Below are 16,775 nucleotides of genomic sequence, written 5' to 3'. Positions count from 1 at the left end.
GGCCAATGGCTCTGGCCCGGGGGCGGGCCCCGCCTCCTCGCGGCCGCAAGATTTCACTGCAGGGGCCCCATCAGCCTCAGTGACGCTGCGGCCGCCTCCTGCCTAGGGCAGTGAGCTCCCGGGCGGGGGTGCGGTCGTGCAATAGGAAGCCGAGGGCGTTGCAATCTTCCCGTTGGGCAGCAGCTACCTGGCCCCGCGCCCTGCCCTTTGCATTCCCCAGACACCTCTGGAGCCCCCACCTGTGGCCCCTGGAGCCCCCTTCACGTGTCAGCCATGCCTCTAAGTCGCACTTTGTCCATGTCCTCCCTGCCAGGACTGGAAGATTGGGAAGATGAATTCGACCTGGAGAACACAGTGCTCTTCGAGGTGGCCTGGGAGGTGGCCAACAAGGGTGAGCACGCCAGGCGGTGGGTCGCGGACGAGGAGGGCAGTCGGGGATGGGGGCTGAAACTCTTGAGTAATAGGGGAACAAGACTACATGGCACGACTCTTGGGTTCTGGAGCCTATGACTCCTGTGCCCTTGGGGAGAGGCCGGGATATGTCTTCTGGACCCTGGCGGGGTAGGGATGTGCCGCCTCACTGTTAAAACGAAAGGGTCCTAGGGAAGAGGGGGCTAAAATGAAAGATTCCTAGATCCTGGAGGGAAATTTCTGAGGGACCAGAGATCTGGGTCCTGAACAGGGAAGGAGATGGGCGGGGGGGGGGGGGTGCTGGTTGGCACTTCCTAGTGCAAACCGGGGAAGTGGCTGGGTTTCAGACCCGTGTCCCAGGGGAGAGGAGTCCGGGGGTATAACTCTGGATTTGAGAGAGAGCCAACTGGCAGATAGGATGCAGGAGGCCTGGTGGCACTTGAGAGTAAAGATGAGAGGGGCTACAGACTCTAATTCTTAGGTTTTAGGGTGGGAGAGAGTTGGGGTCTGAATGCCTAGGCTCTGAAGGGAGCGGAGGGTGTGAGCTGTAGGGTGTGAGTAGAGGAGCCTGGGGCCTCAGACACATGCGTACTGGAATGAGGGAAGGCTGGGAAGTCCTAAGTTGGTCAGGGGCTGGGCCCAAGGATGGGAGTGGCTGGGGGCCTAGATTTCTGCGGGGCCTGAAGTTCTGAGTTTGGAAAACCAGCTGGGCTGGAGGGAGCTAGGGTTTGGCTTTGTCCCGTCTTGGGAGAGAATGGGACCTGGTCTTACACCATGGCAGGCAGCCCTCAAACTGGGAGCCATGTATCACCAGGGCCCAGGCTCCCGCAGTTAAGGAGCCCAAGAGCCCAGACTCTTGGGTCTGGAGTGGTCATGGGACACGCAGGGCCCTGCATGTGTGCCCTCAGTTGGGGAGAGAAGACTGGGGGACAGGTCAGCAGAGCCCCTGGGGGGCACGGAATGACAATTCAGCCTTCTTTTAGGCAACTGTGGGAATCTGAATGGGGTCATGAAGAGAGAGTCTCCCCTGCTGTGACCTAGAGCCTGACTTGAGAATTTAAATCCAGTTCCTGTAAGCTGGGAACTTGGGAACCTGGGTCTTGCTAATCCTTGTCAGCTCCTGTCATCCTTGGGACCCCAGCACCTAATTACCTCAGGACCCAGGAGCCCGGATCCCTAGCCCTTTCCTGTCTGACTCAGAAGTATAGCCTGAGCCCTGTTCTCCCTTCAACCTGGGAGTACTGCCCTTGAACTCCTATCGCATTCTCTCTGACTCAGAAATAAGGGCTTCTAGTCCCTTCCTCCCTCTAAGCCTCTAAGGAAATCCGGGGCCCCAGCACGTCCCATGCCCCCCACCCCAGGTCCCAGACTTGTGGACCTCGGCTGGGTCTTCACACACTTGGGCCCACAGTGGGTGGCATCTACACGGTGCTGCAGACGAAGGCGAAGGTGACAGGGGACGAGTGGGGTGACAACTACTACCTGGTGGGACCTTACACGGAGCAGGGCGTGAGGACCCAGGTGGAGCTGCTTGACCCCCCAACCCTGGCCCTGAAGAGGACACTGGACTCCATGAACAGCAAGGGCTGCAAGGTAGGACATGGCCTGGCTAAGGGTAGGGAGGTGGGCACCCAGAGTTAGGGCAGTCGCCGTGGATGGTGAAGGGATGGCTGGGGAGGGAGGATCGCCCCTGATCGGGGGAGAGAGAGGCATGGACAGAAACAAGGATGACCCAGTACTTTCTCAGGCAGACATAAAGGAGGGAAGGTTAACAGACACTCAGACAGATGCAGGATGCTGTGAAATGGGTCGGTGAGCTCCAAGCTATAAGACATTGGTGAACGGACAGACAGACAGCAGGTACAAGACAGACTGAGAAACAGTTCCTAGAGGCCAAGATCATCAGACCCACAGAGAGAAAAAGAGCCAGGTAGAAAGACAGCTGGCCAGGCAGAACCCAGGGCAGGTGGGCGTGGGGTGAGGCAGGAGGGCCAGAGTAGGGGAGCCTGAAGTTCAAAGTCACGTTCTCTACCCTCTGCCTCCGTGACCTTGGCTAATAAACATGCTAATAGCACCTACCTTGTATGGTTTTGGGGAGGATGCAGTAGTTAATAAAGTCTTCAGGCCAGTTCCTGGCTTTTGTGTTATGAGATACTGTGATCAAGGTGATCGTTGTCATCGTCATTATTACTATAAACAGTTGAGCTTGCTATGAGGTGGAGAGGTGGACCAAGGGAGAGAGACTGAGCGTCCCAAAAGGTGGTGATAGCGCCAGGGGCTAGAGCAATAAGGAGAGAGAAGAAGAAAAACAGCCCGTGAACATTTCAGGGAGAAGGACTTGGAAGGGAGAAGAAGATGGAATACTAGCAAAGAGAAAAGAGAGCTAGGTGAGCAGACCCAGGGGGGTAGAGGCGGGGCAGCCAATACAGAGGAGCAAAGCCAGGAATTAAAGCTAGGAGGGGAGATCTCGTCCCAGCATCCCGGATGAGGACTGAAGAATGAGCACAGGGAGAGGGCCGCCGTCTGCAGAGATGCCCAAGACATAGCCAGTCTCAATCTCATGACAGGTTGGAGTGTGGGAGGGAAGAAGTACAGTGGTGCCTGCATTCATTCGCAGCCTCTGGCTTGGGGTGGGGTCTGGAGTCCAGTCAGGCCGGGCCGTGTCCCTAAGGAACCCTAGGACAGCCTAGCCATCCCCCATGGCAGCTGCTCCCCACGTGCTGGGGGCCTAAGAATAGCCCCCCATCCCAGTGAAAGGGCAGGCAACAGCTGGCAGGGGGAGGGGCAGGGCATCAGAGTCCGGCTCCCCAGGCTGGGAAAAGCCAGGTTGGGGAGGTATCTGACTGCTTGCTGGCCTGCACAGGGCCATGGCAGCAGGCCCAGAACCTAGGCCGTCATCTCGGGAGGAAAAGCAGCCGCCGACCTGAGCAGCCTGGCAGGGGCAGAACAAAACTGATGGCATAGTTTGGAAACAAGGCAGTGGGTAGAAAAATGCAGCCCCTGGGGGAGGAAAGAGGGCACCTGATGTTAGAAAGGGCGGCTAGCAGAGTACGAAACAGGCCTCAGGGCAGAGTAAGGAGGCAGCAGGTGACAAGCTTAGGGTGACAGGCTCAGACGCCAGGCAGCGGGTGGAAGAAAGAGGGCGGGGAGGACAGGAAAAGAAGCATCCAGTGGAAGGAATTTGCAGCCGAAGGAAAAGATCACGGGAGAGAGCAATGTGAGGGGAGTCAAGAGAGAAGTGGCAGGAAACATGGAAACAAGGCAGCAGGTTGGAGACACAATAAAAGTGGAAAAACAAGGCAGTGGAGGCACAGAGGAAGGAGGTGTAAAATGCACGGTTGTAGGTAGAGAAAGATGGCAGTGGATAGGAGCAGGGTAGTGGTTATAGAAACTAAGCAAGGAACAGGGTAAGTGTAACAGATGGAAAATCATGGTGGGAGTAACTAAGCACATAGAGAAATGAGGCAGCGGGTTAGAAATCGGCAGCGGGTTAGAGATCAGCAGCAGATACAGAGACAGGGTGGAGGAGCTGCGGATGGGAGAGCCACAGGTGCTGAGCCCAGTGACCTCTGGCCGCAGCCCTGAGCCTTCCCTTGACCCCTACCCCCACCCCCCACCCCACCCCCAGGTGTACTTCGGTCGCTGGCTGATCGAGGGGAGCCCCCTGGTGGTGCTCCTGGATGTGGGGGCCTCAGCCTGGGCCCTGGAGCGCTGGAAGGGGGAGCTCTGGGACACCTGCAACATTGGGGTGCCCTGGTACGACCGGGAGGCCAACGATGCTGTCCTTTTTGGCTTCCTCACCACCTGGTTCCTGGGTGAGGTAGGTCCCATTTCCTGTCCCCAAGTCACTCCTTCCGACTCTGGCCCCAGACTACAATGGTCATCAGTCCCTGGCCAGGGGGGTGGCTGGGTGGGGGATTTTTTTGAGCTGTTAGCTTTAGGGGGTCCCCGTTGGGTCCCTCTGGAGGGTTTGTACCAGGGAATTCTGGGAGTTGTAGTTCTAGTCTGATAGTGGCTGCACTTAGCTCTCAGATGGGACCCTGGATGTTTTGGGGGATCTCCAGCCTATATGAGAACCAGGAATGCTGCTTCTGACCCCGTTTTAGGTTTTTTTTTTTTTTTTTTAAGATTTTTATTTATTTATTTGACACACAGACATCACAAGTAGGCAGAGAGGCAGTCAGAGAGAGGAGGAAGCAGGCTCCCCGCTGAGCAGAGAGCCCAACGCGGGGCTTGATCCCAGGACCCCGGGACCATGACCTGAGCCGAAGGCAGAGGCTTTAACCCATTGAGCCACCCAGGCGCCCCCCGTTTTAGGTTTTAAAAGGCTCCAGAAACTTCACTTCTCATGCCCCAGGGTAAAAAGTCTAGGAACTGGTTACTCCTAGGGCATTCTGGGATTCTGGGAGTTGTAGTCCTTTAGCCCATACTGGGTACAGTTCTACTCTTGACTGAGATAAAGAGTCCAGGAATTGCATCCAGGACTTGGGGCTGCTTTCCAATTCAGCCCTGCGGGGACTTAGAAGGTTGGCCAACCCCCACCCCAAACTCCCATCAGCCTTTGGGGATGGGGTCAGCTGGTCTGTCTCAAGGATTTACAGTTCCTTATTCTAGGGGGATGGCAGTGGGTGACCATCCATCCTGTGCAGGAGTGGTGATAGCTCTCCCCTGCTCCCTCGCCCACCTTGGGGGATTGTCAATTGCCTACACGACACATATGGAGACACAGTGGCCCCGTTCCTGTTGCCCCATAGTTCCTGGCCCAGAACGAGGAGAAGCCACATGTGGTTGCACACTTCCACGAGTGGCTGGCGGGCATCGGACTCTGCCTGTGCCGGGCCCGGCGGCTGCCTGTGGCGACAATCTTCACCACCCACGCCACGCTCCTGGGACGATACCTGTGTGCGGGTGCTGTGGACTTCTACAACAACCTGGAGAACGTGAGCTGGGACTGTGGCACAAGGGGGCTCCCAGTGTTTCAGGACGGCCCAGGGGGATCAAGGGGTCCAGGGGGACTCCTCTCTGGAGTCCAAGTCCTCAGCTCGGACCTCCCTCAGACCCAGGAGGAGTTCACCTTCTGGCCTCAACTACCCCAGAGTCTAGACCTTCAGTCTTCTCCCCAGTTCTTGCGCCCTGACTGCCCTCCCTTCCCATCTAGTTCAATGTGGACAAGGAAGCAGGTGAGAGGCAGATCTATCACCGCTACTGCATGGAGCGGGCAGCAGCCCACTGTGCCCACGTCTTTACTACTGTGTCTCAGATTACCGCCATCGAGGCTCAGCACCTACTCAAGAGGAAACCAGGTAGGGTATAGGCTGGGGTCCCTAGACATGAATGAGGTGGTCTGTGCTAAGGCCTGGACCAATTTTTCTTAACTGTAGAGAGCAAAGAACTACACCTCCCAGAGAACACTAAATTGGTGACCTGAATATGAAGCTGCCTCACCCAACGCCCTAGAGATTAATGGGAGGTGTTGTTTCTTTGACATGAATTTCAAAATGGTAAAGTTGTTTTATTGGCTAATGTAGATATTGGTCTTCTGACAGGGAAGGGGGTTTCACTGGGTTTGGATTTTGAGAATAGCAGTGTTGGGACCAGTTAATCTTCCTGAGTTATGGTACCCATTCTCAATGGGTGTATTGTGAGAACTACAATTCCCAGAAGGCACTAGGCTAGTCAGCTCCTGAGCCTTCTGAAATTTTGCACCAGGAGCAGGTGGAGGTTATAGTTTTTCATTGACATGCTTTAATTTCTATGAGGATAGGAAATGGTTGGGACCTTAAGAAAGGCTTGAAGGTTGAAGATACGTTCTGGAGAAGCAGGAATGGGGATGTTTAAATCATTCTCAGAGCAGGGTGGACTAGGGGCAACAAAATTACTACAACTCCCAGAGACCCCAAGGTGGATCATTTCTCTGTGGGGGCTTAGCCATTTGCAGGGGATTGCTGGGATTTGTAGTTGTGCTTGTGAACCTATGCAAGTATCTTTGGGCAAGAAGCCATCCCGAGTGGCAGGGCAGCTGGGTCACCATGGGAGCTCCCAGAGGAGCTACTAAAGCAGAGACATTGTTCAGGAAAAGGAGTCTTTCCTTTGTTTATTCATTCAGAATGAATAAATGAAGATCTAAAACGTGGACCTTCTCCCCTCACCCCAGATATTGTGACGCCCAATGGGCTGAATGTGAAGAAGTTCTCCGCCATGCATGAGTTCCAGAACCTCCATGCTCAGAGCAAGGCTCGGATCCAGGAGTTTGTGCGGGGCCATTTTTATGGGTATGTGGACCAGATACCCAGGTCTTGAGAGAGGAGAGGGTTGGGAGCCCATGTCCTGAGTGTACAGCTGGCGGATCAGCCTCTTGAGCTCCTGAGCTCCAGAACAGTGGCTAAGTATTGAGGGATTGACCCCCATCCAAGCAGAGGAGAACCACAATTCTCAGGAATCCGCATGATGCCTCTGTTCTGACTAAGAGGCTCTTTGCTGCTGTAGCTGCTGGGGTTTGTAGTTTTAAGGTCAGAGCTAGAGGGTCCCCACCTTTGGCTTCACCCTGCCTTGTGGCTTTTTTAGGCACCTGGACTTCAACTTGGACAAGACCTTGTATTTCTTTATTGCTGGCCGCTATGAATTCTCTAATAAGGGGGCCGACATCTTCCTAGAGGCCTTGGCCCGACTCAACTATCTGCTCAGAGTAAGGCCTGGGCTGTGTGTGAGGACACGGAAAGAGGACGAGGATATCAGGACATAACTGGGTGGGGGGATGGGAGAAACCCATGTATGGAGGGGAAGTGTCAAGACCCAGAGGGCAGACCGGAGTCCCCTTGGGGATGGTAACTTCAGTTTCCTGGACAGGAAGGGGCATGGTGGGGCCAGAGTGGTCTTGATGGGGTAGGTAAAGGATAGGTGGCCTCAGCCTTCTCCCAGGTGATCCTGATCCCCTTCCCCTACCCCCATGTCTTTTACTCTGCCCAGGTGAATGGCAGCGAGCAGACAGTGGTCGCCTTCTTCATCATGCCGGCTCGGACCAACAATTTCAACGTGGAAACCCTCAAGGGCCAGGCTGTGCGCAAGCAGCTCTGGTCAGCAGCCCTGGGCCCAGGAGCCCTGCTGTTCCCACTCCCAATTTTGTGCTTCAGGAAGCTCAGTTTTGTTCTTTGGAGCACGAGCAGCTCACCTCACCAGTTCTTAGGAAAGCCGCTTGCTTGAGAGGCCCCCAGTTCAGGGCCAGTAAGGAGTTTGAGGGAGGACGAGTGTGACCACACAACCAGGGCTCTGGCAAGGTCCCCCTTGTGCCACTGCCCTTTGCTGGCCTTGTGACTTTAGGCAAATAATTCTGCCTCTCCCAGCCTCAGTTTCCTGAAGTGCAAAACCCATTCATCGGCCATCAGATATTCGTTGCACACCTACCATGTACCAGGCACTGTTCCAGGCCCTGGGGACACAGCTTGGATGAGAAAGAGAAGAATATGAAAGATACAAATGACTGTCCTCGCCATCAAGCTCACATTCTAGAAAGTTCATATATTAAGTGCTCTGGGGTACCTGGCTGGCTCAGTCACTAGAGCATGTGACTCGATCTTGGGGTTGTGAGTTCAAACCCCATTTGAGGTATAGAGATAACTTAAAATCTTTCAAAAAGAAAAGTGGGAGTAAAAAAAAAAAGTACTCTGGCAAGAAAATAAAGCAGGACTGGAATATGAGACAGCACACGGAGTTGTCAGGACAGGCCACACTGACAAAGTGCCATTGGGTAGAGATCAATAGGAAATGAGGGAGGGAGCCCTGCGTGTGTTTGGGGAATAGCATTTCAGGCAGAGGAACAGCAGATGCAAAGGCCCTGTGGTGTATTTGAGAAACCACAAGGAGACCAGTGGCGCTGGAGCAGTGTGCTGTAGGGAGATAGGGTAGGAAATGAGGCCTGAGCTATGAGAGGATTAGGAGCCGAGGAATGTCGATGAGGCTGTAAGGTGTCACTAATTGCTAGCTTCCCTTGTGTACCTCAGGTTTCCTCTCTCAGAACATAATTTTCCCACTTTATAAAAATGGGGCTTAGCATTACCACTGCCTGGACTAGTGCAAGTCCTAAAAATAGCTGACATTTCTGGAAGGCTCACCATGTGCCAGGCACTGTGCACTTTTTGTCATGAGTTCATCAAGTTTTCACTGCAAACCTATGAGGTTGGTTCTATTTTTATCCCCATCTGAGTCACTAAAGTCAGAGAGGGAAGGCCACCTGTCCCTGGCCACACAGCTGATGCAAGGCACAAGGGATTCAAGCCATCCAGGGCCCGTTTCCCAGCCCCCCATCCTCCAGCTCAGAATCCCCCAGGGCCTCTCTGCTCAGACCTCGGTTTTCCAGCTGCCCCAGGGACCTGACAACATACAGCAGCTGATGCGTGTGCATGTGACGCTGTGGCTTTGCTCCTTCCAGGGATACGGCCAACACCGTGAAAGAGAAGTTTGGAAGGAAGCTTTACGAATCCTTGCTGGTGTGAGTGCCCCACCCCCAGCCCTGCATCCTCTGGGCTCTCAACTGCCCTCCTTAGCCCTGATTCCCAGATGCATGCGCTGCTCACCTTACAGGGGGAGCCTCCCAGACATGAACAAGATGCTGGACAAGGAGGACTTCACCATGATGAAGAGAGCCATCTTTGCCACGCAGGTATGGTTGGGACCCCTCAACCCAGAGCTGGCAGCCCTGTTGGGGGAATCCATTCTCAAGTCCATCGAAGGTGGGAGCTAACTGGTAGGGCTTCAGGTTCCTGAGGGCAGCCTGTTTTCCCGGGGCTTACTCTGCTACAGTTCTGGGATTTGAAGTTTTCTTTCTTTCTTTCTTTTTATTTATTTATTTAATTTAATTTTATTTATTTAATTTAATTTATTTACTTGACAGAGAGATCACAAGTAGGCAGAGAGGCGGGCAGAGAGAGAGGGGGAAGCAGGCTCCCTGCCGAACAGCGAGCCTGATGTGGGGCTCGATCCCAGGACCCTGAGATCATGACCTGAGTCGAAGGCAAAGGTTTAACCCACTGAGCCACCCAGATGCCCCTCTTCCTTCTTTCCATCCTTCTTTCCTTTCTTTCTTTCTCTCTCTCTCCTTTTTTTTTGGGGGGGGGGGGTTTTGGTTTTGTATTTTGTTTTGCTTTCTTTTTTTGAGTTTTACTTTCTTTGAGTCCCTGGGGTCAAAGGATAAGCCAACCCAGCCACAGAAGGAGAACTACAAGTTCCTGCCGTCCCTGGGTCTTGGGGACTCCAGTGGCATACCCATTAGAGCCCGACAGTCCACTAAAATGCTTGTCATTACTGGGAGAACACTGAAAGCTCTCAGCACCCCCTGCTTTTCTCATCCCACTGGCTGTGTCTTTGTCCCCAGAAGTGCCTGGGAGTTCTTTCTTCTTTAGATTCCTGAACTTAATGCAATTAGGCAAATGTGAAACAGTAGTAGAATGTACCAGGAACAGAATGAGAACTACAACTCCCAGCAGCCCCTTCTTCATGGAGTCTTCCCTAGCCCCAGAGGCTTTGGGGAGGTAGAGTTCTTTTCTTCTCTGGAGTCAAGAATCTTTGGTACCTGCACTCAGGGTTGGTGAACCATTTCCTGGGGAATGAAAACCTAGGTAAGCCAAAATACGGTGTCATGTGCTTTTGGCCAAACTACAGTTTCCAATAGTCCTAAGGCAGTTGGCCTCCCTGAGGATGTATATGCTATGGGGCTGCTGGGAGTTGTAGTTTCTTGCAGCCCCTGGACGACAACTGAAGGTGAGTAGAACTTTTCATGAGATGGAAGAGACCCATAACTATCTGTCCCAGCACCCCATGGAAGTTCCTCGCTCTGGCCTCTCCCAGTGTCTCTGGAATTGTGGTTTTTCTGGGCCTCGGTTGGGAGTGGGGATGGAGGGCAGTACAGGATAGAGAGTAAAGAGAACTTGGAGAGAAAGTGAGCCAGATTTTCACAACAAAACTACAACAAAAGGTGCCTGGATGCCTCAGTCAGTTGCGGGTGTCTTGATTCCAGCTCAGGTCACGATCTCAGGGTTGTGAGATCGAGCCCTGCGTCCGGCTCTGTGGTGGGCATGGAGCCTGCTTGAGACACACACTCTCTCCCTCTTTCTCTCTCTCAAAACAAACAAAACCAAAACAAAAAACCCCTGCAACTTTCAGCAGCCCCTGGAGCTTGCTACCAAATTGGCAAAGTCTTGGGAGTTTTACTGCCTTTGGGTTTCTTTGATGACAGTGCAGGACAGAGTAACTACAACTCCCACAGTCCGTGAGGTGTGTGAACGCTGACTTCGCCCCAAAGGCAGCTGGTAGTTTTAGTTTATTTCCAGCCCATGGTGATTAAAGGGAAAAGCAGACCTTTGCAGATAGGGCCAGATAGGAAATCTACGACTCCTCATTCCTTAGCCTTGTGGTTCCCACAGCCTGGCAGGAACTGTGGTCTCCCCAGGGTCAGCATGGCTCATAGGGAACTCGGGAGCCCCTGTCCCTTCTCTGACCCCCATCCCACTTGTGGCCCCTGCAGCGGCAGTCTTTCCCCCCCGTGTGCACCCACAACATGCTGGACGACTCCTCGGACCCTATCCTGACCACCATCCGCCGAATCGGGCTCTTCAATAGTAGTGCCGACAGGGTCAAGGTAAGGGCAACGGTCAGGGTGGGTTAAGCATGGTGGGGTGGGGTGGGGGGAGGGGAGCCTGGGCCTCCCATTCCCCCTTTCCCCTAGTTTGTCCAAGGATTGCTGTATTTAGAAAGGACCTTAGCTCTTTTTTTTTTTTTTTTTTTTTTTAAAGATTTTATTTATTTATTTGACAGAGAGAGATCACAAGTAGGCAGAGAGGCAGGCAGAGAGAGAGAGAGGGAAGCAGGCTCTCTGCTGAGCAGGGAGCCCGATGCGGGACTCGATCCCAGGACCCTGAGATCATGACCTGAGCCGAAGGCAGCGGCTTAACCCACTGAGCCACCCAGGCGCCCGGACCTTAGCTCTTTAAGCAGACACACTTAGATTCAGAGCTTTGTCATCCCACTGACTTGTGTGACTTTAGACAAGTTTTTCACTTTCCGGGCCACTCCAGGATCCCAGGAAGCAGCCAAATAAGGCGCTTGGGCTGAGCTCTTCTTTTCTCGCTGGTAGGTGATTTTCCACCCAGAGTTCCTCTCCTCCACGAGCCCCCTGCTCCCCGTCGATTATGAGGAATTTGTCCGTGGCTGCCATCTTGGGGTCTTCCCCTCCTACTATGAGCCTTGGGGCTACACGCCGGGTGAGTGCGGCATGGTGGTGGGCTTCTGGTCCGATCAGGCATGAATGATGGAGGTACTTGCCCCATTCTGTGCAAAACAGGGACAATGGTAACAGTTAAGCTACAGAATGTGTTTTGGGGACACGGTAGCTCATGTGATATGTAATTAGAGGTCACACGTGATTTCCTCACATTGGCTGATGTTTGGCCCCCCAGAAAGCAACAGCTGAATGCATAGTTTACCCATGGAATGTGGTCAGGGCTCTCCCTGAGAGAGGAAGAGGCCCTGACTCCAGGGCCGGTCAGCTTCACCTTCCACTTTGAGGTAGGGGTTGGCTCCGTTTAGAGACACGGTGTTTTTTGTTTTTTTTTTTTTTAAGATTATTTATTTATTTATTTGACAGACAGAGATCACAAGTAGGCAGAGAGGCAGGCGGGCGGGTGGGGGAAGCAGGCTCCCCACCAAGCAGAGAGCCCGATGCGGGGCTCAGTCCCAGGACCCTGGGATCATGACCTGAGCCGAAAGCAGAAGCTTTAACACCCTGAGCCACCCAGGAACCCCTAGAGACACGGTCTTGAACTTAGACCTTATTTGCAGTTCTCCCTCACTTCTGGACATTCTGGTGTAGCCCCAGACTCAACCCTGCCTCGTAACTTTTCAATCAAGCTACCTTCATGTTTTTCAAGCTAAGGAAATAATCACATTTGCTGTAGTATTTCTTAATTTATGAGTAATTTAACAAATCTCTCAAACCATGCTTGCATGAGAATTAGGATGATGATTTTACTAGCTTTATTTCTGTCGTGGTTTCAGTGATGCTGAGGTTTTGTGTGCTTGGCCCCAACCCTGTTTTTCCCCATAAGCCCTGTTACCTCTGGAGCCTGTGTTTGCAGGTTATGTGGGTTTTTAGGAACACTTATATTTGAATTATAACAAACTGCTTGAAGCATTTCTCAGGCTTATTTAGGGTATCAAACGAGGCAGTAGTGAGAGCCCTTCTCTTACCTTCTATCAAAATAGACTGAAGCTGGGGCACCTGGATGGCTGAGTCGGTTATGTGACCGACTTGGTTTCATCTCCAGCCCTGATCGCAGGGTCATGAGATCAAGCCTGGCACCAGGCTTTGCACCTAGTGCACAGTCTGTGTGGGACTCTTTCTCCCTCTTCCACTATCCCTCACCACTGCAGCCCCCTAAGGAAATATATAAATTTTAAACAAACAAACAAAAAAAAACGAAAAACAGACCAGGGGCACTTGGGTGGCTCAGTGGGTTAAAGCTCTGCCTTCGGCTCAGGTCATAATCCCAGGGTCCTGGGATCTAGCCTGGCCTTGGACTCTGCTCGGCAGGGAGCCTGCTTCTCTTCCTCTCTCTCTGTCCGCCTCTCTGCCTGCTTATGATCTCTGTCTGTCAAATAAATAAATAAAATCTTAAGAAAAAAAACCAAAACAGACCAAAGGTATGATTAACCAGCACACTCTGGGACGAGAAACTATCTTCCAGGTTGTGTGGATTAAGTAAAATGGTAGACATTGGCACAGAGTCCGTACTTAATAATTCAGCATCCTATTGCCTGACTCTAGACTCTTCGCCATCCTGAAGCCTTGGGAGAAGTGAATTTCCTTTTCCTAGCCTCCTAGCTTCCCCTCTGAGACACTATGAGAGTCTAATGGACAGCCTGGTTTTGTAGGCTCAGTGATTTGCTCAAGGTGTCAGTAGAGGGCGCTGTTGGGGCTTTATTGCGATGTAAGAGGCTGCAAAGGCAAAAGCTAAGTGGCCCGCCCTTCTCACGCCTTCCTGCAGCTGAGTGCACGGTTATGGGCATCCCCAGTATCTCCACCAACCTCTCCGGCTTCGGCTGCTTCATGGAGGAACACATTGCAGACCCCTCAGCTTACGGTCGGTGCCCAGGAAGGGGTGGGCTCCTGGGTCCCCGGGGGAGGAGGCGGCGGCGTCCTGGCGCCAGAGAGTCCCTGGAAGAATGAAAGTTTCCTTAGTCTGATTTCTGAGCCCCTGTCCTGGCCTCCACAGGCATCTACATTCTGGACCGGCGGTTCCGCAGTCTGGATGATTCCTGCTCGCAGCTCACCTCCTTCCTCTACAGCTTCTGCCAGCAGAGCCGGCGGCAGCGCATCATCCAGCGAAACCGCACGGAGCGCCTCTCAGACCTTCTGGACTGGAAATACCTAGGCCGGGTAGGACTCCCTCCCACGTCCTCTGCTGGTGAATCGGCCGTTTCCGGCCCGAGGTCTGATTCCTCAGCCTCCAAGGCTGGTGCGGAAGACAGCAGCTTTCCACTTGTAAACAGCCGCGGTCCCTTTAAGAAATTAACCAGCTTTTGCAGGTAGACCGCAGTGTGGCGGAAGAGGTAACTATCTATTTAGGGAGTGGAGCCAGAAAGATGGATAATTGGCGCAGGGGCCCTCTGGAAGGCTACTCATCAGCATAAGGAGCGTGGTTGGGGTCCGCCCCCTTCTACCTCTGCCGGGGGCGGGGTCTGACTCCCGTCCCTTGACACCCGGTCCCGTTCTTTTCCCCAAGTACTATATGTCTGCACGCCACATGGCGCTGGCCAAGGCCTTTCCAGAGCATTTCACCTATGAGCCCCACGAGGCTGATGCGGTGAGTGGACTCTGATCTCTGATGGGCTTGGAGCTAGAGGGTTGGGGTGGGGGCGCATCTGGAGTGGGAAGGGCCAGGCGGGGGCCGGGGGTGAGGGGAGGACCGTAGGGGCCTCTGTTCACTCTCGGGTTTGTGCCCACACACCCCGGAACGCAGGCTCAGGGCTACCGCTACCCACGGCCGGCCTCGGTGCCACCATCGCCCTCACTGTCGCGACACTCGAGCCCGCACCAGAGTGAGGACGAGGACGAGCCCCGGGACGGGCTGCCGGATGTAGACGGGGAGCGCTACGACGAGGACGAGGAGGCAGCCAAGGACCGGCGCAACATCCGCGCCCCTGATTGGCCGCGCCGCGCCTCCTGCGCCTCTTCCACCAGCGGGAGCAAGCGCAGCTCGGTGGACACAGCGCCCTCCAGCTCGCTCAGCACTCCCAGCGAGCCCCTCAGCCCTGCCAGCTCCCTGGGTGAGGAGCGCAACTAAGTCCCGTGCCCCACATTCTCGGTCCATCCTGCAGCCCTTGTCTAGAGGGTGGACGAGGCCAGAATGGCGCTGTTCCTAGACCCCACTCCAGATCCCTAATCCTCTTGGGGGTCCACGGCCCTGCCCCCTCCGCCATACACTCCAGCCCCTCTAGCTCCGCTCTTGGAATCCCCAACACTCCAGAATCCACAACGCCGTGCCTTTCCTGGGTTCCAGAATGCATACTTTGTGCCCTGGAATCCTTCGGACCTGGCCTGGGGGCCAGGGGCCAGGAACCTGCCATTTCCCTGCAGTGGTGCAGGAGGTTCTAGGAAACCTGGTCTGTTGCCTTCCAGGCAGGGGCTCCTAGAGCCCTTTTTATAGCCCACAGGCCATGCCATGCTCAGACCTGGCCTGAGGGCCAGCAGGCTCTGGAAACCATGTGGTTTCCCTGCTAATGGGACAATCAAGTCCAAAGCTGGGGCACTTTCAGGGACTTAACTGAACGCAGAACGTCCTCCATTTCAACTCCAGGACTCAGGCTCCAGACCAGGGCTCTCCCCTGTTTACTCTGATCTGGCCCTTCCTGGGGTGTTTGGCTCTGCCTGGAGGGCCCTTCCACCCCTGGTGTTCTCTTTCTCCGTCCTTTGGCCAATGGGGGGTGGTGGTGGTGGTGGTGGTGCAGAACCACTTGGCTTCTCATTCCTGTTGGAGAATATGCAGTCTTGGTCTAGATGCTTTTCTGGCCATTTCTGAACCAGAACGTCCTTTGGTTCCCTGAGTCTGATCTCTCCTCCCTATGTTGAGATTCCTGTTCCCTCCAGGGACTCCCCCTGCAGAGGACCTGACTGTCTTGGACCTGACTGTCTTCCCCTGCCACAAGCCCCAAGCCCTAGGCCCACCATGAAACCACTGGGTTCTAGGTCCCGGCTACTGAATCCAGAACCTTACCACTGTGCCGCTTCCTGGTCCCTTTCCCCTGGTCTAGAACTGAACCCACTAGGTTCTAGAACTTTTCATATTTACCTCGAGGCTCTTCCATCCTTAAACTGCCCTGCCCCCAGCTTTGGTGAAAGGGAGGGGCCCTTCTGTGTGTGCTGTGCTGTGTCTGATACACACGGTTTGCAGTTGGGAGGGGGAGGGGAGAAAGGGGTGTGATTGATGAGTGTCCAGAGATGAAAAATACATCTATATTTAAGAATCTCAGGTTTGGTCCACTGTGAGGGCTTGCTGGGCCTTGCTCCTGGCCCCTCCCTCCCCTTGGCTTCTCTACCTCTTTACCTCCTGTCTTCTTCCCCCTCTCCTCTGCCTACCCTGGAGTCCCTGATAGCCTGATGTCTCCGAGCGACTTGGATTGCTGTTCTCGATTCTAGTTTTGTTTCAAGGGAAGGCACCCCTGTTTAGTTGGGACTTGCAAGCAGGCAAAAGAGTGGGCTCAGCCTCTTTGGCAGCAAGGGGCTTTGTCACCTGAAAACAAAACAAAACCTTAGCCACAGCTGGGTGAGGCTATTTAAATTTAAATGAACCAGATTCCTCAGTAGCTCTAGACAGAAGCAAACGACAAATAGCCACTTGTAGCCACATGAAGCTTATAGGTACACAACTAACAGCGCAAATACAGAATATTTATTTTCTTAAGATGTTATTTGAGAGAGCGCATGAGGGGGAGGGGCAGAGGGTGAAGCAGACTCCCCGTTGAGCGGGAAGCCAGCAGCGGGGACTGGACCCCAGGACCCCGGGATCATGACCTGAGCAGTGGGCAGAAGCTTAACTGGCTGAGCCCCGGGAATATTTTCATCATTGCAAAAAGTTCTATTGGACAACACTAGCTTAGAACATGTTTTGAGGACACTGGCCTCTGGACTTTAGCCCTACCGTGTCCTGAATAGCTGTTTTCCAGGGAAACTTTTTTTTTTTTTTTTTAAAGATTTTGACAGAGACACAGCAAGAGAGGGAACACAAGCAGGGGGAGTGGGGAGAGGGAGAAGCAGTCAGCCTGATGCAGGGCTCGAGCTCAGGAGCCTGGGACCATGACCTGAGCTGAAGGTAGAT

The 16,775-nt window shown here is 53.8% G+C and overlaps 1 protein-coding gene across 2 annotated transcripts; it reads left to right on the top strand.

Moving 5' to 3' along the window:
• The first annotated feature begins 45 nt into the window (after positions 1 to 45).
• GYS1 (glycogen synthase 1) lies at positions 46 to 15,486 on the top strand. 2 transcript variants are annotated; one of them, XM_032325061.1, is made up of 16 exons: positions 46 to 391; positions 1,918 to 2,004; positions 4,040 to 4,231; positions 5,166 to 5,351; positions 5,570 to 5,714; positions 6,566 to 6,683; positions 6,976 to 7,096; positions 7,378 to 7,484; positions 8,837 to 8,896; positions 8,989 to 9,067; positions 10,928 to 11,041; positions 11,537 to 11,663; positions 13,446 to 13,541; positions 13,674 to 13,837; positions 14,184 to 14,264; positions 14,421 to 14,744. In XM_032325061.1, exons 1-16 carry the CDS (start codon positions 332 to 334, stop codon positions 14,742 to 14,744), a joined length of 2,061 nt encoding a protein of 686 aa, XP_032180952.1. In that variant the 5' UTR covers positions 46 to 331. The 2 variants fall into 2 exon arrangements, with proteins under 2 accessions (XP_032180952.1, XP_032180951.1); XM_032325060.1 differs by having other exon boundaries at positions 274 to 391; positions 1,823 to 2,004; positions 14,421 to 15,486.
• The last annotated feature ends 1,289 nt before the right edge of the window (positions 15,487 to 16,775 follow it).

The sequence above is a fragment of the Mustela erminea genome, chromosome 19 (assembly GCF_009829155.1).
Source record: "Mustela erminea isolate mMusErm1 chromosome 19, mMusErm1.Pri, whole genome shotgun sequence".
Classification (NCBI taxonomy): domain Eukaryota; kingdom Metazoa; phylum Chordata; class Mammalia; order Carnivora; family Mustelidae; genus Mustela; species Mustela erminea.
The sequence above is the reverse complement of the archived record's forward strand: the minus strand, read 5'-3'. Positions and strand labels throughout refer to the sequence as shown.